This window comes from Impatiens glandulifera, chromosome 4 (genome assembly GCF_907164915.1).
Source record: "Impatiens glandulifera chromosome 4, dImpGla2.1, whole genome shotgun sequence".
Lineage (NCBI taxonomy): Eukaryota > Viridiplantae > Streptophyta > Magnoliopsida > Ericales > Balsaminaceae > Impatiens > Impatiens glandulifera.
Genome location: NC_061865.1, coordinates 22,228,373 through 22,252,565, shown reverse-complemented (window position 1 = coordinate 22,252,565; position 24,193 = coordinate 22,228,373). Strand labels below are relative to the sequence as shown.

Sequence of the window (24,193 nt, the reverse complement as noted above, 5' to 3'; positions counted from 1 at the left end):
GCCACTTCAAGCACCATCTTCAGGATACAGGCACTAGGCTATATGTGATGGCTGATTCAAAGCTGGAAAGGATGAATCATTTACCTCGCAAGCTTTGCTGGGTTTGGTCGTGCCATTGCAAATGTGCATCAACTGGTCAACAAATTATATGAATCATTAGTATATACATACTTGATGCATGATAATATCCACCATCTAAAAATGGCTTCCGGTAATTCCAACAATTTCACATTAGAAGATCAAACAAGGAAAAATGCTATTCATATTTTACGGTCAATCATGTTTATCACCTGAAAAAGTATCAAAAACGAAGTTGTAAGGGGGCATGATTAGATAAGTATCCAAAAAAAGAAGAAATTAAAGCTGGAAGGGTTCCTGAAGTATCAAAAACACAGTCTAAATAAGTATTATTCACAATTGGACTCTTAAAGAGAAAACACTAGAAGTAGAACTAACTAACTAAAGCATGTCTTCTTCTTCTTGTAACTTCAAAACCACCTCATATATATAAGGTCTGTATCCTGAAGATGGTAAACTAAGAACGATCTAAGAACGGATCTAGATGATGAACGGAGGAGGAGGAGGAGAGACGATAACAATCTACGAGAAGGTAAACTAGCTAGGGAGGGAGGGTGATTTATAAATTAATTATAGTAGATTAAGAATGATGTAACTTGGTGATTGTGATTGGAGAACCAACCAGAGTGTTAAGAGTACTTTCTGTCCTTCTTTGAAGGGTGATTCATATATATTATTTTTGATTTATTCTTTAGCATAATTGTAAGCATTTATTTGGTGGTTATATTTATATTTTTAATATAAATATAAATATTTGAATTAAATAAATTAGGTCCAAATTAATAAATATTTCAACATTTAAATTTTATACGTATATATTTTAGTTTATATATTTAAAAATATTATTAATTTAAGAAAAACAACTAGAATAAAATGGATAAGATCTTTTACTTTCATAATTTTTAGGAAACCCAAAATTAGGGGTTTTCGTTTGTTTGGCTCAAGGCGCGATGAAGGGTCGTTCAGGAGGAAAAAATTAACAAAAGCATGAAAAAAAAGGTCATGACAGCAATTCAAAGTCCATTTTCAAATTTTCTGTCATTGGCACTAAAGGTCTTTGTTCAATATATGATCAATTAATGAACTACACGCAGAGAATGATTAAAATGAGAGTCTCTAAAAACAAGAAAATAAACACTACCAAATCAAATAAACGATTAATAAAGAATTCATTCAATTAACTTGATTTTAAGATCTAGAATTCATTTTATACATTTTCAATTTTCTTAATTAAAAAATTAAGAATTCATTCCACTTATATCATCTTCATCATAAATATGTGAATAGACAAGATTGAAAAAAAAAAATCATAATCTTACCTTTTTTATTTAAATCAATAACAATGACTTTTGAACTCTTATAGTGAAAAAACAAGTAAGAGAGAGAAAAGCTCGGGAGATATCAGCCAATTCTCTCATCACGAACGGCACGATCGACACGAACGACACAATTGACACAAAAGAAATGATCGACACGATCGACAAAATATCAATGTCGCGGTTCACTTGTGTTGTTCGCGGTTGCTAGTCGCTTTGGGTCGCTTTCGGAACGATCGTCTCAATCGACACAATCGGCACGAACGACACGGTAACTCTAATAACTTGGTCGTTCATTTAGTTGCAAAACTTTATTGGAAAGTTAGGGTTTCTGTTTTACCTCTCTTTTCAAAAAAATAACACAAATTCTCTTAACCCTAATAACGGTAACAAACTTAAAATCAGCCAACTATATATATTACCAAACATATTCATCCATTTATTTGCTCTAATTACCAGCAATTAACAACTCAAACAAATCCCATTTTCTCTCCTTTTTTTTAAGACAACTTCATTAATCCTTCAAATACAACAATGGTGAAAGAAGGTGCGAAAGAGAATACGATCAAGTGCGATAAGAAGAAACAGCAATTGACAATGAAGATGGCCAGCATTAAGAAGAAGAGCATGGAGTTCTCCTCCCTCTACGACATCAACGTATGTTTTCTCAGTTTAGAAGAAAATGGAAGAATAGAGTCTTGGCCTGATAATTTAAATCAAGTTAAGCTCATTCTTCAACGCTACAAAAAAGAAGTTTCAAAGAGTAATAAGAAGATCTCCACTACAACAGATCATGTTCAAATATCTAAATCTAGATTGTCGAAAGCTAGAATTGGATCTCTACTCGATGAGTTGTCTCAGAAATCTTTGAAAATATTCTCGAACCAAATTGCAGAAAAACAAGAGTTGATTACCAACCAATTATCATCCAAGAATCAATCTTTACCCTTATTGAACTCGGAAGAGGAGATGACGACCCTTCACTCCATGACAGGTTCGGTGCAATCAAGATTTATTGAAGATGATTTTGATATTGAACGTATGTGGTCAGAATTTGAGTCATTGGAGGATGAAGAAACCAAGACCCTTGATCAATCCTTCTTCAACACGGATGAGGAAATGACAGCCCTTGATGAAATTGCAAGATCCACGTTAGAAAAATATACTGAAGATGATTTTGATATGAAACATATATGGTCCGAAGGTGGAACATTGGAGACAGAGATCATGGCCCATGATAAATCACTTCCCTTCTTGTTAAACTCGGAGGAGGAAATCACGACTCTTAATTCTATGCCGTTTGCAGGATACTCTATGTCGTTCAAGTGAAACCAACTGCAGATCCATCCATCCATCATTCTATTATAGATTTGTGTGTAGTAAATATATGTTATAGTTCTATATTGATATTCATTGTTCTTAATAAGATTCCAGAACATTTTTATTGAGTTTATCAACATTTCAAGATATATTGAATATGCTTATTATATACGTCTAGATTTGTAATTTTTTATATGTAAAATTTGATTAAGAATTCGTTTGAACCATTTCAATTATCTTAATTTCAAGATCATGAATGTATTTGATCCATTCAAATTATCATCATTTTCGTCATGTATAGACAAGATTAACAAAATAAAATGCCCCATCTTAATTAATTTTTCATTTAAATCGACAACGATAACTTTTTCATATATTAAAGTTATAACCCTTTAATTGGATTGAGATTACAATCTTAATAGTAAATTATTTATAAAAGAACTTAGGTTAAAATTACTTAATAAAAAATAAAATAAGACATCTGGTCAATCTTGTCTATATATTGACAAAGACATTAGATTGTTTAAGAGGTGATAGTGCATAAACATCTTTAAATCTTTATAATAATATTTCATATCTATGAAAGACCTTAAATTGATAACATATTTTACTTACATTAATTTAGGTTCAGAGTAAACACAAATCTTCACATCCATATTTGGATGAACATTTAATTAAAAATGGATTAATTGAGTTACAAAAATTTAAATGAAAGGTAGATAAAGTTGAAAATAAATATGAGGATAATTATAAATGAATTTAAAATAATTAAAATATATATAAACAAATAATTACAAATCCTTCGTATTTGTTATTTATATATAATATATAACTGTAGATTGAAAGAATTTAATTATATATATATTAATGTAGAAGTTAAATATATTATTGTTTGGTTAATAATAATAATTATTATCATCACGATCGGCACGGTTGACACATCACAATTGACGGCACGATCAACACGGTTGACACAACACAATCGATAGCACGATCGTCACGAACGGCATGATCGTCACGAACGGTACGATCGTCATGAACGACACAATTCGCAAAAATGGCACGATTGACATAGTCACAGAATCCTCTATTTCGCAAGCGCTACTAGGGTTTCAATAGTGCTGGTGTGGAAGAAATCAGTGTTGAAAACAAATGTCAGAATAATGCAGTAAACAAGAAAGTAGAGGAAATAGGGGAAACCGAAGAGAAGACAAAAGGCAAATGGAAGGTTGGTTTTAATGAGAGGGCAAACCTCAAAGGGTTGAGAAACCAAACTTTAAGGATGTTGATGCAAGCTATGAATGGAGAAATGATTCTCAACAAAGAAAGGTCTCAACAAATCACTATTTAAGTAAACTTGCACTACCTTCAAGATTGGAACCTTCTAAAAAAAGAGGAGTATGACATTATTGTTAGCTGGTCCGTCAACACAATGAAAGAGTTGACAAAATGTACCAAGACAAAGGTGTATACTCTAAAGAATAACTCAAATTGTCAGGTTGGTCAAGTCTGGAAGAAGAATCCAAACACAAAGCAGGGTCAAAACTTAGCAAAATAAAGTGAAAACAAAATCCCAAAAACGGACAAATTTTCCTGGGTGAGTTCAAATCAAAGGTGGAAAAACTCGAAAATCCCTTTGAGTTCAAGCTACCATCAGACGTGGAAGAAAATTGCGTTCGATCATGGGAACAGGTGATAGTGGGTAATTATATTGGGAAAGAATCTGCCACTTTTGATGCCACCAAGGAAAAACTCATGAAGCAATGGGAAAAAGAAGGTCTAATGAAGATCACCTCTAACAGTCACGACATGTATTTCCTGAAATTCAATCAAGAGGCTAATCTTGAGAAAATTTTAGAGTTGGGACATACACACGTGGGGAAAGAATGCATGAAGCTCGAAAAATGGAATGAGGGTACGAGCTATGACAATATTCCAAAAGAAACAGTGCAAATCTGGTTCAAGTTGCGAAATATCCCTCCCCACATGTACAACGTAGAAGCCTTAAGCCATTTCGCTAGCCTTCTAGGAAACCCGCTATACATGGACAAAATCACTAAGGAAAACAAAAATCTCACATATACTAGGATGATCGTTGAAGTTCAACCGAAAAGCGTTCTCCCCAACGAAATTACAGTGGTGGATCGAAAGGGAAATGCTACCAAGATGGGCATCCACTATGAATGACGATCGTACAGATGCGTGAACTGCAATACCTTTAAACATTATATAATGAGAAGAAGAAATCGATCAACTACAAACAAAATCCGAATCCCCCCAACGGTAACATAATCACTTTAAAATCTAATCTAACTACAAAATCCTAATAATTACTTTTAAATCCCTAACTAACTTAATCTAAATACAAAATCCTAATATATCAAACATAATAATTACTTTTAAATCCCTAACCTAATCCGCCCAAATCTCTACAAAATCCCACAATCTACCAACTTGGCCCAAATACCTAACACATCGAACTGCAAAATCAACCCAAATCCCTAACCCATCTAACAACACAAAATATATTTTCACTCTCTTTTCAAAAACATAACACAAATTCTCTTAACCCTAATAACGGTAACAAATTTAAAATCAGCCACCTATATATATATTACCAAACCTATTCATTGGTTTATTTGCTCTAATTACCAGCAATTAACAACTCAAACAAATACCATTTTCTCTCTTTTTTAAGACAACTTCATTAATCCTTCAAGTACAATGGTGAAAGAAGGTGCGAAAGAGAATACGATCAAATGCGATAAGAAGAAACAGCAATTGACAATGAAGATGACCAACATTAAGAAGAAGAGCATGGAGCTCTCCTCCCTCTGTGACATCGACGTATGTTTTCTCTGTTTGGAAGAAAATGGAAGAATAGAGTCTTGGCCGGATAATTTAAATCAAGTTAAGCCCATTCTTGAACGCTACAAAAAAGAAGTTTCAAAGAGGAAGAAGAAGACGTCCACTACTATTGCAGCAACAGATCATGTTCAAACATATAAATCTGGATCGTCTAAAGCTAGAATCGGACCTCTACTTGACGGATTGTCTCAGAAGTCTTTGAAAATATTCTCGAATCAAATTGCAGAAAAAATAGAGTTGATTGCCAACCAATTATCATCCAAGAATCAATCTTTGCCCTTATTGAACTCGGAAGAGGAGATGAACATTTAATTAAAAATGGATTAATTGAGTTACAAAAATTTAAATGAAAGGTAGATAAAGTTGAAAATAAATATGAGGATAATTATAAATGAATTTAAAATAATTAAAATATATATAAACAAATAATTACAAATCCTTCGTATTTATTATTTATATATAATATATAAATGTAGATTGAAAGAATTTAATTTTATATATATTAATGTAGAAGTTAAATATATTATTGTTTGGTTAATAATAATAATTATTATTATCACGATCGGCACGGTTGACACATCACAATCGACGGCACGATCAACACGGTTGACACAACACAATCGATGGCACGATCGTCACGAACGGTATGATCATCACGAACGGTATGATCGTCATGAACGACACAATTCGCAAAAATGGCACGATTGACATAGCCACATAATCCCATGTTTCGCAAGCGCTACTAGGGTTTCAATACAGATTGTGCTTCGTTGTATTCTCCGCGGCACGAGCGACACAGTCAATACCGCATAATCGAAGTCAAGGTCGGCACAAACGACACGATCGCCACGAACGACACGATCGACAGTATCGCGGAAACCCGATTGGATCATTCACAAGCACCGCTAGGGTTTTAACCTTTTTAATCGCGCATCGCGATAAACCTGTTGTTTGAATCTGTCTGTTTTTGTCATTTCGAATCAAGAAACATGAGGTTTCTGTAATAGGGAATCATTCTTCTTTATCAACCTTTGGCTCAAGCCTGACCAATTCTCTTAAACATGCACCTGAGGTATCAAATTTCTGCTCCACTCACCCAAAGAAAGTTCAGGATGCAGATAACCAATAGGAAGGAAATAAAGGCACATACCCCATTACGTCTCATAAAAACAAAGACACTCTGGCTAAAGAAGGAAAAGATGACAACTCTAAATTCGTGAGCAAGAGCATAAATGTCAACTCTGGAAAAGCTCCAGGTATGCATTCTTCCACTATAACATTCGATAATTCTGTTAAGATGAATGTCAACGGAGATAAGAGCAAAAATGAAATACATACTGATTGTCCAAATAAACAAACTTTTTCAAATGAATTTGTTGCTGATTCTTTTGGGAATCAGAATCAATCCGATAAAACTGGTAAGTCATAGAGGAAAAAAAGAAAGCAAAATAAAATAGAGGCGACCAACAAGAAGAAGGAAATTACATAGGAACAAAAGGAAAATAGTGCTGGTCTGGAAGAAATCAGAGTTGGAAACAAATGTCAGAATAATGCAGTAAACAAGAAAGCGGAGGAAATAGGGGAAACCGAAGAGAAGGCAAAAGGCAAATGGAAGGTTGGTTTTAATGAGAGGGCAAACCTCAAAGGGTTGAGAAACCAAACTTTAAGGATGTTGATGCAAGCTATGAATGGAGAAATGATTCTCAACCAAGAAAGGGCTCAGCAAATCACTATTCAAGTAAACTTACAAGCACAAAGAGTGTGGGATAACGTGATGCTAGAAGATGTCGACGAACGAATGGATAGAATGGCTCTCGCCGCCATCTATCAAGCAATCCCTAAGGACGTCCTTCTCATGGTGGCTGAGAAAGATTCCGCCAAACTAACGTGGGAGACATTAAAGACAATGTATGTTGGAGTGGAGAGAGTCAAGGAGGCAAAAATGCAAACCTTGAAGACACAATTTGAAGCGATTCATATGAAGAATAGGGAATCAGTGGATGATTTCGCCATGAAATTGACATCCATCGTGACTAGTATCCGCTCGTTAGGAGAGAAGGTGGAGGAGATCTCCGTCGTCAAGAAGTTCCTTAGATTCTTACCACAAACATACATGCAGATTGTTACAGCGATCGAGCAATTTGGTGACCTCAAGAATATGACCGTCGAGGAGATCGTAGGTCGTCTCAAAGTCCACGAGGAGAGACTTCGCGGATACGGAGACCAAGAGGAGGAGCACATATTGCTCATGCATGATGAATGGATGTCACGAATGAAGAAAAGTGGCGAAGCCAATTTTTCTTCTAGATCGTCGAGTCGCAACGGTAATGGTGGAGATAACCGAGGTCGTGGAAAAGTGAGAGATGAAGGTCGAGGTCATGGAGAAAGCTCATCTCGACGAGAAGAAACCAAGCCTTGCAAAGACAAGAGCACAGTGAAGTGTTACGCTTGTCAAAAGTATGGGTACTATGCATCTGAGTGCCCTAACCAAAGGCCCAGCGATGAAGCAAACCTCACTAGCTTCCATGATGAGGAGCCATCATTAATATTTGCCAAGGAAGTGACGAACACTTTTCCCAAAGATGAGGAGACAAACCTTGAAGAGCTCGAGCAAGAATCGTCCAAAGAGGAACCAGATGTGGTGGTGCTTAATGAAGAGAAAGTCATGGCGAACCTCCTCGCAAGTGGCGATGAGTATAATTACACCGACATGCAGTACCTTGACAATGGAGCAAGAAATCATATGACGGGTCATCGAGAGAAGTTCAATGAGCTCAACGAGAAAATCACAAGAAATGTGAAGTTCGGAGACGGCTCACTCGTCGAGATCAAGGGTCGAGGATCCATCTTGTTTGAATGGAAGAACGAAGATCAACGTATATTGACTGTGGTATATTACATTCCAAAATTGAAAAGTAATATTATAAGTCTCGACCAGATGACAGAAAAAGGCAACACGATAATCTTAGCTAGCTCTCTCCTAAATATGTTTGACCAAAATGGTGTTCTATTGATGAAGGTGGAGAAATTGAAAAATTGGTTATACAAGATTTCTCTCGACAAAGGTGCTAGGAACTTGCACTCCTTACCAGGTATGGACCGGTAAGCGACCTCATCTAGAGCACTTGAGAGTATTTGGGTGTAATGGACATGTCAAGATAGCGAGACCACATCTCAAGAAGCTTGATGATCGAAGTCAAGACATGGTGTACCTTGGTGTCGAAGACGAAATCAAGGAACATAGGTTTCTTGATTCAACTTGTGGGAAAATCCGTGTGAGAAGAGATGCCTTGTTCGAAGAGAAAAAGAAGTGAGAGTGGTGCAACGACGACAACGAGCTCGTACAAAACTCCTTGGAGTTCAGAATCCTACAAGATGACGACAACCTAGCGGAGTTGGAAAACGCAACAAGTACACCAAACTCCCATCGTCATCAAGAGAGCTCGGGTGAGTCCAAAACCGAAGTTGGCCCCATCAAACTTCGTTCCCTCGCCGATGTCTATGTGGAGGCACCACTGGTAAAGATGGATCTTGATGAATTGTTGTTTCTCACCACCGACGAGCCAACAACATATCACGAGGCGATAGTTTAAGAGTCATGGAATGAGGCCATGAACAAAGAGCTCGAATTTATCAGGAAGAACAAGACATGGGATCTCACCGACTTACCACCTGGTCACAAGACCATCGGGTTAAAGTGGGTTTTCAAGTTGAAAAGAGATAGCGAATGCAACATCCTCAAGCGTTTTCAAGTTGAAAAGAGATTGTGAATGCAACATCCTCAAGCACAAAGCGAGATTGGTAGCAAAAGACTATATGTAGAAGCAAGGCGTTGACTTTGAGGAGACATTTGCACTGATGGCGAAACTTGACACAATCAGGACAATTCTTGCCATCGCAGCTCACCGTGGATGGGAGATTCGCCACTTGGATGTCAAATCAGCATTTCTTAATGATGACATCGAAGAAGAAGTCTATGTCGCTCAACCTGAAGGCTTCATCATCAACAATAAAGAGAACAAGTTATACAAGGCTCTCTACGGACTAAATCAAGCACCAAGGATGTGGAACACCTGCCTCAACAAGAGAATGATGAGTCTCGGCTTCATGAATTATTCTCAAGAGCAGGCTGTGTACACGAGAAACCATAGAGAAGAAGTACTCATTGTTGGCGTATATGTGGACGACTTGATTGTAACATGATCAAGCATCAAGGGTGTTGAAGAGTTTAAAAAACAGATAATGAAGGAGTTCGAGATGAGTGATCTCGGACTACTCTCGTACTATCTTGGTATTAAGGTGGACCAAAAGAAAGATATCATCGAGGTGAAGCAGGAAGCTTATGCGAAGAATGTATTGAAACGGTTTGTAATGGAGGATTGTAACTCGAGCAAGTATCCTATGGAAGCAAAGTTGCAGTTCAGAAAGGATGTGGAAGGAAGTTTAGTGGATCTGAAGGAGTATAGGAGTATCATCGGGTGTCTCAAGTACTTGACGCACACTTGACCCGATATCTCTTATGCAGTTGGCATAGTGAGTCAATACATGGAGAAGCCTACCACTCTACACCAACAAATAGTAAAACACATTATTCGTTACGTGAAGGGAACGACGAGCTATGGGATTCAATTAAGAAGAGTACGAGAAGTTGAAGAACTCGTTGGTTTTACTGACAGCGACTTAGCCGGTGACACAAACGGCAAAAAAATTACTTGAGGCATGGTGTTTTATCTCAACGGGAATCTAATCACCTGACAATCTCAAAAGCAACGAACTGTTGTTTATCTTCATGGAGGTGGAGTGTATGGCAACTACTGTAGCGTCGTGTTAAGGACTTTGGCTGAGAAACTTGTTGAGCGAGGTGCTTGGATGTAAGCCGAGGCCAGTAATCCTCTATGTCGACAACAAGTCCGTAATAGCATTAATGAAGAATTCGGTGTTTCATGGACGTAGCAAATACATCGACACTTGGTTCCACTTCATCTGTGAATGCATCGAGAATTGACAGATCGTTGTAGAGTTCGTAGATACTAAAGAGCAGCGTGCAAACATTCTCACTAAGGCGCTAGTAAGAGTCAAATTTGTAGAGATGCGAGAGCTGTTCAGCGTGAAGAATCTCGAACCCAATCAAGCTTACGAGGGAGATTGTGAGTTAAAGCATTGATTGTCAAAAAATTGAAAATTATAGGCCCTTATTATATTTTATACCATTAGAGTTTATTTAATTATTAATGGGCTTGGACCTGTATGTATAAGTAATTTAGGGTTTCTATGTTAATTACTACTATATAAGAGTTGTTTGTAAAGGTTAATAATACAACACTTAAGATTCTCAATACTTTTTCCTCTTTAGCAAATATCTATTTTCCAGAGTTTCATATCTTCATAGCTGTTCTTAGAAAGATCCAACAGTCAAAGCCAACAGGTCATAGACTTTGCTGGTGCAGTCGCAGTTCAACCCTGATGTTTGTGGTCCATTGTAGGTGCTAGTTCTTCATCTACTTGTGAAGGCGGCTGTTGTTGTACTATGTAAGACTGTTCAGGTGTGGTTACTAGTTCTTTTGCGAGTTGCAGACTGTGCGGTTGTTGGTATTGTGCAGACAACAAGCTTTCTAGTGCAGGTGCAAGCCTATTTATAGTCTGATTTTAGCTACAGTTTGCGGTCGGTTGCCACACTATGGTTGACGATTGTAGTCGGAGGTTGTGCGGTTACTAGCATTTTAACCAAGCTGCAAGTTCCTACGAGTGCATGTGCAGTTTTGTTGACCTTCTAAGTGCAGTTGGTTCCGCAAGTCCGATATCATGGTCGTGCAGGTCTAAAACTGTGATCATCTTCTATCTGCGTTCTTGATTCTAACATGACTGGCTTCCGTTAGTCTAGTGTCCCAATTTGGATAAAGGGAAGCTCCATGGCCCTCTCGGCTAAAGATATCGGACATGACTAATTTCGTTACTATTATAAGATATTTTCTACAATAAGTGCACAATGTTGTTGCTACTACAAATAAGACTTAATAACTAGTTTCAAATTAATTTGTCTTAGAACTATTATTTTTGTTGTGGTGTCTTAAAGCTTGTAGTACTATTTTAACACTTTTATCATAATAATAAGACTTGTAGAGATGTTCCTAGGGTTTGAAAATCGATGAGAAAGAAAATGAATAATAGGAATGTAGCAAACAAAAAAAAAGTTAGACTATTATTGCCAAGTGAAATACAAGCAAAATCTTGATGATCCAAAGTTAGATGGATACTAGTAGCAGATCACCCACATTTATAGTTAACTAAATAAAATTACCTATTGCACCTCATTAAGATACTTTCGAGCAAGCTTATATGCAACTGGTCGTGGTGTAAGCTTATTATATCTGCAATCATGTCTTTCCCTCTAATGAGCATCATACTTTGCGTTTAAACAAACTCAAAAAAAACTAAACATGTGTTTTTAAGAATAAACTTAGAAAATATGAGTTCCCCAATAGCTTTCAATGAATCTAAATATTTATGAAATTCAGTTGCAGAAGAATCTTCACCATCGGTGTACAGCCAATCTTGAACCGCTTCAACTAAGAGACGATGTGAGAGGGACTATGTTCACGGTTATCGTCTTTGCCGGAAAGTTTCAGTCGCTTCGATCTCGGACAGATCCGTCAGCCGTAATATTCTCTTTTGATTGTTTAGAAAAAAGACATGGGATAGAAAAATGTTTATCTATTAGAGTTTTCGCGTATTACACTTACGAGTAATGTGTAATACACTTATTACATATTACGCATAAGTGTAATTCGCGTAAGTGTAATACTTATTACATACTAGCATGTAGCCCGTGCATTTGCACGAATAATGATATAAAAAAACTAAGGAAAAAAATTTATAGTATCATTTTTTTATTTTTAACCTTTTATATATATGTATATGAGTAATGATAGGAAGCAGAAAAAACTTGACAGGAATGTATAGGGAATGAGGTGTCACTTTTTAATTGGACTGAAAATCTGAAAATTCTCACTTATTAAATTTTCAATTCGTTTAGAGAGTGACACATCATTCCCTATGCATTTCTATCAAGTTTTTTCCTGTTCTCTATCACGTTAATCAAATTTGGTGTTAAATTTAAAATATAAAGTCTTATTATCTTAGTTGGTTAAAGAGTTGTACTTGATTTGTTATGTTGCAAGTTTGAAACATACATATAGCATTTTTTATTTTATTTTTAATCGTTTTAAATTTAAAAACGGGTCAACCCACAATTCGACTCAAATATTCATTTACTCTCACATATATATCCAAATTAACCACATCTCTCGACCCGGCAATCCGAACACTTTGAAAATTAAGTATCATTATATATATATATATATATATATATATATATATATATATATATATATATATTAGTTAGTTAAAAAGTAAAACTTATATTTTTAAAATTTACCGCGATCATCAAATTTGGTATTAAATTTAAAATATAAAGTCTTATTAACTTAGTTGGTTAAAGGGTCGTACTTGCAAGTTCGAAACATACATATAACATTTTTATTTTTATTTTTAACCGTTTTAAGTTTATGGACGGGTCAACCCAGAATCCGACCCAAGTATCCATTTTCTCTCACATATATGTCTAAATTAACCATAGCTCTCGACCCGACAATCCGTAAACTTTGAAACTAAGCATTGTTATATATATAGATAGATTACGCGTAAGTGCAATCACAAGAGCAAGATGGACATTTCGTATGGCAAAAATCCTATTTTTGCAAGGTTTATGAAACCTGGGAATTTTTCGAATTAGACCCATTATCAGGGTCATTTCATCAAATTTCCCTCTTAAACAACCTAAAACCTTTGTCATGAATAGACAAGATTGACCAAATGTCTTATTTTATTTTTTTTCTGATTGTAATCTCAATCCAATTAAAGGGTTATAACTTTAATCTATTAAAAAAAGTTATCGTTGTCAATTTAAATTAAAAAAAAAAGTAAAATGAGACATTTTATTTTGTTAATCTTATCTATACATGACGAAGATGATGATAATTAGAATGGATCAAATAAATTCATGATTTTGAAATTAAGATAATTGGAATGGATCGAATGAATTCTTCATCTAATTTTGCATATAAAAAATTGTAAATCGAGACGTTTAAAGTAAACTGATTCAATATATCTTGAAATGTTGATAAACTCAATAAAGAATGTGTTTAAAACTTACTAAGAACAATGAATATCAATATAGGCTATAACATATATTTACTACACACAATTTTCTCAAATCTATAATAGAAAGGTAGATGAATGGATTTGTAGTTGATTTCACATGATAAATCAAGGTAGGGGCAATTAGATCATACAGGTTGGACATGCTAAGGACTGCCACTCTAATGTCTCACATGTCGACCATTTATGTTGATGTCATTGATACCGTTCGTACCGGTAGAATCAATAACTTCAAATTTCTGAAACTCATGCCTAGTAGTAAAAAAGACATAGTTACTGTTGGAAGATTCTGCCAATGACATCGAATCTATGGTCGTGATTTCCTTCTCCGAGTTGAACAAGAAGGGAAATGATTGATCAAGAGTCATGTTCTCCTCCTCTAATCTCCTACATTTCGACCATATATGTTCCATATTATAATCATCTTCAATGTATTTTTTAGTGTTGATCATGCAATGGCATCAAGGGCCATCATCTCCTTCTTTGTGTTGAAGAAGAAGGATTGATTAAGGGTCATGATCTCTTCATCGTCCAACGTCTCAAATTCGGACCATATACGTTCAATCAAAATCATCTTCAATAAAATTTTGACTGCACCGAACCTATCATGGAGTGAAAGTTCGTCATCTCCTCTTCCGAGTTCAATAAGGTCAAAGATTGGTTCTTGTACGATAATTGGTTGGTAATGAACTCTAGTTTTTCTGTAATTTTGTTCAAGAATATTTTCAAAGATTTCTGAGACAACACATTGAGTAGAGATCCAATTCTAGCTTTAAACAATCCAGATTTCGATATTTGAACATGATCTACAATAGTATATCTTCTTCTTCTTTTTTGTATTGTTGAAGAATGGGTTTTAGTTGATTTGGATTCTCAAGCCATTTCTCTATTTTTCCATTTTCTTCCAAACAAAGAAAACACACATCAATGTCGCACAGGGAGGAGAACTCCATGCTCTTCTTCTTAATGTTGGTCATCTTAATTTTCAATTGTTGTTTCTTAAAGTTGGAAGAGCATGGAGTTCTCCTCCCTGTGCGACATTGATGTGTGTTCCTCTGTTTGGAAGAAAATTGAAGAATAGAGACATGGCCTAAGAATCCAAATCAATTGAAACTCATCCTCCAACGTTAAAAAAAGATATTTCAAAGAAGAAGAATAAAGTCTTCGCTACTTCTGCAGATCATGTTCAAATATCGACTTCTGGATTGTCTAAAGATAGAATTGGATCTCTATTTGATGGGTTATCTTAGAAATCTTTAAAAATATTCTCAAACCAAATTGCAGAAAGACTAGAGTTGATTACTAACCAATTATCTTCTAAAAATCAATCTTTTCCCTTGTTGAACTCGGAAGAAGAGATGAGGACCCTTCACTCCATGGCAGGATCGACACAGGAAAAAATATAGAAGATGATTTTGATATCGAACATATATGGTTCGAATTTGAGACATTGCAGGATGAGAAGATCATGACAGTACTTGATCAATCATTCTTCAACGCGAAGGAGGAGATGATAGCTCTTAATGACATTGCAGGATCCACGGAAAAATACATTGAAGATGATTATGATATGGAACATGTGTGGTTTGAATGTGGGACATTAGAGGAGGAGGTCATGGGTCATGATCAATCTTTCACTTTCTTGTTTAACTCGGTGGAGGAAATCAATACCCATGATTCCATGAAAATGGCAGGATCTTCTAACCGTAACTCTGTCTCTTTTACTATTATACATTAGCCGCAGAAATTTGAAAATATTAATTCTACAAGTACGAACGGTAACAACATCAACAGAAATTGTCGAATTATCCTCTGCCTGAATTGATCAGGTAAACTAGCTATCATCATCCTATTTAAGGATGTTCATCGGTTCGGTTTCGGGTTATTCGAGTTTCTCAATTCGGTTTCATCGAATTTTTTGTTTTTTCTCGTCAATTCAAAAACCGAACCGAATTCAAATAAATTCTAATTAAACCGAACCGAATTCGAATTTTATATTCGGTTTGAACTTCAAATAATTCAAATTCAAACCGAATTCAATTTTCTTTTATTTTAAACTCAAAATAAAATGTACCAATCAAGAATTGAACCCGGAGTCTATACAATGGTAGAGTACTATTATACCACTAGACCATTAGTGTTTTTGTTTCATTTTTTTCTTTTCTTATAAATCTTAATTCAAAATATTCTAGTTTGATTATTTTGAACTTATTCTTAAGTTAAGTTTAGAAGAATAAATAATAAAAAATGATTTCGATTTTCAGTTTGGTTTTCGAGTTTAAGTTTAGAAGAATAAATAATAAAAAATGAATTCGATTTTCAGTTTGGTTTTCGAGTTAAAACCCAAACTCAAAAACAAATTCGAAAACCGTATTTGAATTCGAATTGGTTTGAAATTCGATTCGAAAACCGAAAATGAAATTCAAATTCGATTTATTCGAATTCGGTGAATTCGAATTCGGTCAGATATTCGGTTCAGACCAAATATTGAACACCCTTAATCCTATTATAGATTTTAGAAAATTATGTAGTACATATATGTTAGTGTATATATGAATATTCATTGTTTCAAAAACATTCTTTATTGAGTTTATCAACATTATATATTGAATCAATTTATTAAGTGCTATGTTTATATAGGTCCCTATTTAAAAAAAAAAAAAAAAAAAATATTATATGCAAAATATTATGATCAATAATTCATTTGATATATTTCAATTATCTTACCATTATGAATTAATAGTGGTTAAACTTAGATTGTTATTTTAAAATAAAAATGAATTTAATATAAGATAATTAAAAAATAATTATAATTTAAATAAATTCAGTGAAGAAAATAAAATTTTTTAAAAAAATACAGTTAAAAAATATTTTAAAATAAACTAATCACTCTATATTATAGAATTAGATAAAAAAAAATATTTTAAATATTATTTTCATTTTATTAATATATAAAGTAAAATCGAAATTACTATCTAATTTCTTTAATAATTAATATGAGAATTAATTTAATTGAACAAAGTTCAATAAGAAAATAGCACTGTAAAAAATATATAGGTTATAAATTGTACCAAATATATAAAGACAAATATTTAAGTTAAATATATTTTTTTTTGTTAATGTGTGCTCATCAACTAATTATAAATTTAGATGAATTTGAATATCTTTTATAAGCATTGCATCAAAACTTGAGGATAGTTCAAATTTTCAAATGTGTGCTCATCGAATATTAGGTTTGAATGATAGTAAAATAATTAATTTAAATTATAATAATTGAATATTTTCTTGTTTGAATTTTTTCATAATTCCTCAATTATTTAGTATTTGTTTTATAAATCAATTATATAACTCTTCATTTTGAAATAATATTTATGTGAGATTTACTTCTTAATATATCATTAATTTGACATTATAGGTAACAAATCTGGACTAATAAAATTAAGGCGATATTGAATCTTGAAAGTTTATTATGACATTTGATAAAACAAAATAGCCTTAACCATAACAAATAAATATTACTAGGACTTAGATTTAATTAGTAGACTTATTTAGGAATTTGAAAAGTTGTATAAAATTATATAATAAATATTACTAGGACTTAGTCACTTACTTATATAAATTAGAGATACAACCTTTGAAAGCAAGGTCACAGGATCAGTTTCAACAGAAACTTAGATATTAAGTCATATATGACAAAAAAATCTTCAGTAACCAAAAAACAAAATTTCCTATCGAGCAATGAAAAATCTACATTTATTATATTTGCACTTTCACTTTTTACTTTGGAAATATTTCAATAGGATCATAATTGCGACTAAGATTGTGATGAAATGTCAGTTTTCAAATAGGCTCAATATGTACTTTAGGATAAAGAACTTTAGAATATGAAAGTTACCTTCTAATATGAATGTAGCAGAGTTCTTTCTAGTTTCTTGTCAAGCTTCTTTAGTGATAACCCACTGCATAAACAAATGGAAGAACATCCTTGTTAACAGGTAAAAGAGATCACATGTCCTAAGAAATAAACTTAAACATAACGCTCTTGCTTACATTTCTTCAGTTATGTCTTTTAGGGCCGCCATGAATGTTTCCACACGCTTTCACAAGCAATTAATGCAGCTAATTTAGCATAGATAATATGCAATTGTAATTTGAAAATTTTTAAACTAATAATAATTGCCAAGACGGCAAGACCTTTTTAATAATAATCTAATAGTTTAAAAAGGAATAAACTGAAAGACAAATTTTCAAACTCCTGTTCTCTAAAAGCCAGAGTGAGTTTTACAAGTAGCTGAAGCCCATCATACTGATAGGATCTGTTGTCAAGTACTCAAGTTGCACATGTTCCAGCCAAACCTGCAATATAAAATCCAGAACATTAACCACAAGTCATAAAAATGAAGCATGCCTACCAAAAATGTTGATTTCTACAGATTTATTTTTTGTTTCTCGGCCAACGTACACATCTCAATCCCCATGAAGGGAAAATCATTGGTGGAATGAAACCAGGGGCAAGATAGGAAATAGAAGGATTACATTTGACCCATTCTGATATTGATAGTGGAAGGAATATAAGTAACTACCAAGAAGTTTAAGTCACTTCTATTTTTCAAAAAAATAGATGAAATAACATAGCATACTTGGGAGTGCTGGGAACCAACTCCAGCAGCTGCGCCATTAGGTCCTCTGAACACAATAGAACGGATGTTTGACCAGCAGACATGCAGTTCAATTTTGCAATTAATTATGTGGTCAGTGGTCTATTGCCTGCAATGAAATCCAAAGATGATTAGTAGATGCACAAAGAAGAACATTTCATTGCACTTGACAACATAAACAAATGGTGCCAGCAGACAACAAAGTAAACTTCTTTTAACTAAATGAGAAAAAAAGATGCCAAATACGTCACTACTTTTCGTAAATACTCTCAACAAAAAGTGTTGGAGAATTTCTCACACCAATGTAGTAACTTCTCACTCCTTTTTCTATAATTGGCGTATCGACAACTTTCTCTGCACCATACTTTGCCAGAAGATCTTTTGTAATCTAATAAAATTAGGTTAGCAAGCGATTGCAATTTAGAAAAAACATATACAGGTGGACCTGGTCAGTGTCGAACCCAATCTACACCAGAAACTGCTCTTCAAATGGCTCAAAATTTGAAAATATATAATAACAAGACAAAAGAAAAAGCAGGTGGATTGAAACTTTTGAATGATTGACTTTCAAAAGTTAACTTCTGAATGATTTCCTCAAAGACAGAAGGAAATTAGGTGGATTGAAACTTTAATTGAGAACAAGGTTAACGTTTGAATGATCACCTAAAATCAAACATTTTGTCCTTGATTAGGTTGGATTGAAACTTTTGTATACACAAATGAACTTTTTTATGTATATTTTGATTTTGAAAATGAGAACATCTCATTCAATTATTGTAAATGAAAAAAAAAATATCATTTTTAATACAAATTATCTTTTTTGCAAAAATAGAAAGAAAAGGAAAGCAAATAATTTCAACTTAGCCCAGTGTGAATTCTTTTTTTGGCTAGCAAAGGACCCTTGTTCGATTCTCAGATTAAAAGTTGTAGGCACACAAATGTTATCAAAAGCTGGAATAGAAGGAAACCATGTTAATCTGATGCGAATGAATGTTGAGCATGCTTACATTGGAACCAGTAGCAATGATCAAAGATTGATATTTGAAGGATTCCTCTGTAGCACTTATAAGAGTCTTAGAATCAAGATCTACCTTAACTATCTCTATGTTTAGAATCAATTCAATTCCTGCACCAACAAAACAGGCATGGTTAAATCATTTGTCTATTAGATTCTTACCTGAGAGATGTGATCTAAATATCCAGAATTAGCAAGAATCGATCTTACCTTTCTCCACATACCACTCTGGTAGTAAATTTAGATGAGCTTGAATATTTTTGTAAGCCTTCTATCAAAACCCGAGAGTAGTTCAAAAATTTAAATGTGTGCTCATCGAATAAATATATATTGTATGGTTTGGATGATAATAAAATAATTATTATGAATTATAATAATTGAATATTGAATTGTTTAAATTTCCTTCTTTGAGTTTTTTTCATAATTTCTCAATTATTTAAATTTAGTTTTATAAATCAATTATAACTCTTTATTTTGAAATGAGATTTACTTCTTAAGGAACAAAATAAGGCGGATATAAAACAAAATAGCCCAACCTACAACAAATAAATATTACTAGCACTTAGATTTAATTAGTAGACTTGCTTAGGAATTTGAGAAAAGTTGTATAAAATTATATTACTAGGACTTAGTCACTTGATAGGATCAGTTTCAACAGAAACATGAGATATTAAGTCCTATATATGACAAAAAATCTTCCGTACCCAAAAACAAAATTTCTTATCGAACCGTGAAAAAATATACATTTATTATATTTGCACTTTCAATTTTAACTTTGGAAATATTTCAATAGGATCGTAATTGCGACTAAGACTGTGATAAAATGTACGTTTTCAAATAGGCTAAATATGTTAGGATACAGAACTTTAGAATATGAAGGGACATCCTAATACTCCAAATGGAAATGACATGTAATAGTATCAAGCTACCTTCCTATATGAATGTACAGAGTTCTTTCTAGTTTCTTGTCAAGCTTCTTTAGTGATAATCCACTGCATAAACAAATGGAAGAACATCTTTGTTTACAGGTAAAAGAGATCATATGTCCTAAGAAATAAATATAAACATAACGTTCTTGCTTACATTTCATCAGTTATGTCTCTTAGGGCCGCTATGAATGTTTCCACGCGCTTTCGCAAGCAATTAATGCAGGTAATTTAGCATAGATAATATGCAATTGTAATTTGAAATTTTTCATTAGATTTTTATCCACCAGCATAATGCAGTCATTTCTTCAGAAATGAAGGATGTAAATTCTATTTTGGGCTTCAATTGCATTAAAAAAAATTGTCAGCAGATTGAAACAAATCTAGTGTGACAAGGCCATGCAGAGGAATCAATATGGCTCTGCTGGTGTTTTTCAGCGTTGGTTTTACTTTCTAGAAGATTTCTTTTTTAAATGTTAAAGTTTGTCTATGTACAAATAGATAAATGCATGCAATTATACTTGTATCATTTTTGTTATACATAAAAACATTGCTATTATTTGGAGCAAGATTACTTGTTACTGACTGACCTTTCTCTCCAAAGCTTCAATTAGTGGAAAAGATTTAGCTGAAAGAGGTTCTGGAAGATTCTTTGCATACAGAAATGAACTTTTTTATGAATATTTTGATTTTGAAAATGAGAACATCTCATTCAATTATTGTAAATGAAAGAGCAAGATTACTTGTTACTGACTGACCTTTCTCTCCAAAGCTTCAATTAGTGGAAAAGATTTTAGCTGAAAGAGGTTCTGGAAGATTCTTTGCATACAGAATAAGTACAAACTGCACAAATCAAAGCTTGAGCACAGCCACAGGGTAACCTCAGGTATAAGAATTCTAAGTATCAAATTAGCAACTCTGTCCCCAGAACTAAGTGATGCAGATCCTGGCTTTTCAGAATCCTGAAGTGCACTTCCATTTCTCAACTTGTTCTGCATATCCTGAAAAGCAACAAGATTCACCATATAAGATTCTCTTTAAGAATACTACAAACTAATATGAACTGGTTTTTTTCTTGAGAATCATTTGATCGAAGACAAACACCTAAAGAAATAAAGCTCATGATATCTTCGATCGATATCATAATATATCTAGCAACCTTTTTAATCAAAACAAACACTTACAGATAATGTAAACTAAAAATAAAGAAACTATGTTATATCAGATAATTTCGTTTGATCTCCTTCATCTTCCGAGGTAAGAAATTACACGATCCATCCAAATGGAGGAATGATATCAGCTAGCTAGCTAGCACATGATTAGCGGGATTTAAGAGGCGGAATTACCTGATTCATAACATCAGGATTCGCTTTCTTCTTCTTCTTCATTATATTTTCGGAACAGAGAGTATAATCACCGAAAAGAGCTAGGGTTTGCTTCGCATTGAAGAATGGCTGGCAGCATTAGCTGCTTAATTAAAAATTAAGGATTATTTTTTTCATAAAATAATTAGTTGCTTAGATTTAAGGATTATACTTTTCATAAAACAAGTTTAAATTATACTTTTGTATTATCTATTTTTGTCCCTCAATAGTCAATTTAATTAAATGTTCTAAAATTTATTAATTTTTTATTTTTTATAATGTTTAAAAAAAAACTCTCATTAATTATACACAATAAATAGATGTTAAACTACAAAATAAATCCGAATCCCAACGGTAACATAATCACTTTAAAATCTATTCTAACTACAAAATCCTAATATATCATCAAACATAATAATTACTTTTAAATCCCTAACTAACCTAATAATCTAAACACAAAATCCTAATATATCAAACATAATAATAATTACTTTTAAATCCCTAACATAATCTAAATACAAAATCCGCCCAAATCTCTACAAAATCCCACAATCTACCAACTTGCCCAAATACCTGACACATCTAACTGCAAAATCAGCCCAAATCCCTAACCCATCTAACATAAATTATATTTTCAAAAACATAACACAAATTCTCTTAACCCTAATAACGGTAACAAATTTAAAATCAGCCACATATATATATATATTACCAAACCTATTCATTGGTTTATTTGCTCTAATTACCAGCAATTAACAACTCAAACAAATCCCATTTTCTCTCTTTTTTTTAAGGCAACTTCATTAATCCTTCAAGTACAACAATGGTGAAAGAAGGTGCGAAAGAGAATACGATCAAGTGCGATAAGAAGAAACAGCAATTGACAATGAAGATGGCCAGCATTAAGAAGAAGAGCATGGAGCTCTCCTCCCTCTGCGACATCGACGTATGTTTTCTCTGTTTGGAAGAAAATGGAAGAATAGAGTCTTGGCCGGATGATTTAAATCAAGTTAAGCCCATTCTTGAACGCTACAAAAAAGAAGTTTCAAAGAGGAAGAAGAAGACGTCCACTACTATTGCAGCAACAGATCATGTTCAAACATCTAAATCTGGATTCTCTAAAGCTAGAATCGGATCTCTACTTGATGGATTGTCTCAGAAGTCTTTGAAAATATTCTCGAATCAAATTGCAGAAAAAATAGAGTTGATTGACAACCAATTATCATCCAAGAATCAATCTTTGCCCTTATTAAACTCGGAAGAGGAGATGACGACCCTTCACTCCATGACAGGTCCGGTGCAGTCAAACTTTTTTGAAGATGATTTTGATATTGAACGTATGTTGTCCGAATTTGAGGCGTTGGAAGATGAAAAAATCAACACCCTTGATCAATCCTTCTTCGACACGGATGAGGAGATGATGGCCCTAGATGAAATTGCAAGATCCACGTTAGAAAAATTCACCGAAGATGATTTTGATATGAAACATATATGGTTCGAAGGTGGAACATTGGAGAAGGAGATCATGGCCCCTGATAAATCATTTCCCTCCTTGTTCAACTCGGAGGAGGAAATCACGACCCTTGATTCTATGCCGTTTGCAGGATATTCTATGCCGTTCAAGTGAAACCAATTGCAGATCCATCCATCCATCATTCTATTATAGATTTGTGTGTAGTAAATATATGTTATAGTTCTATATTGATATTCATTGTTTTTAATAAGTTTCCAGAACATTTTTATTGAGTTTATCAACATTTCAAGATATATTGAATATGCTTATTATATACGTCTCGATTTGTAATTTTTTATATGTAAAATTTGATTAAGAATTCGTTTGAACCATTTCAATTATCTTAATTTCAAGATCATGAATGTATTTGATCCATTCAAATTATCATCATTTTCGTCATCTATAGACAAGATTAACAAAATAAAATGCCTCATCTTAATTATTATTTTTTATTTAAATCGACAACGATAACTTTTTCATATATTTAAGTTATAACCCTTTAATTGGATTGAGATTACAATCTTAATAGTAAATTATTTATCAAAGAACTTAGGTTAAGATTACTTAATAAAAAATAAAATAAGACATTTGGTAAATCTTGTCTATTTATTGATAAAGACATTAAATTGTTTAAGAGGTGATTAGCATAAACATCTTAAACATTTAATAATAATATTTCACATCTATGAAAGACCTTAAATTGATAACATATTTTCCTAACATTAATTTAGATTCAGAGTAAACACAAATCTTCACATCCATATTTGGATGAATATATTATTAAAAATGGATTAATTGAGTTAAAAAAATCAAAATAAAAGATAGATAAACTTGAAAATAAAGATGAGGATAATTATAAATGAATTCAAAATAATTGAAATGAACTACAAGTAATTCTTAATCTTAAAATTTTACATC

General features: G+C 33.3%; 1 protein-coding gene across 1 annotated transcript; it reads left to right on the top strand.

Moving 5' to 3' along the window:
* Positions 1 to 5,438: 5,438 nt before the first annotated feature.
* LOC124934947 (agamous-like MADS-box protein AGL103) lies at positions 5,439 to 5,894 on the top strand. The gene has a single exon (XM_047475432.1). The coding sequence runs from the start codon at positions 5,439 to 5,441 to the stop codon at positions 5,892 to 5,894; it is 456 nt and encodes a 151-aa protein (XP_047331388.1).
* The last annotated feature ends 18,299 nt before the right edge of the window (positions 5,895 to 24,193 follow it).

Coding starts and splice junctions, on each gene's coding strand:
- LOC124934947 (XM_047475432.1), top strand. CDS start 5,439: ATGGTGAAAGAAGGTGCGAAAGAGAATACGATCAAATGCGATAAGAAG.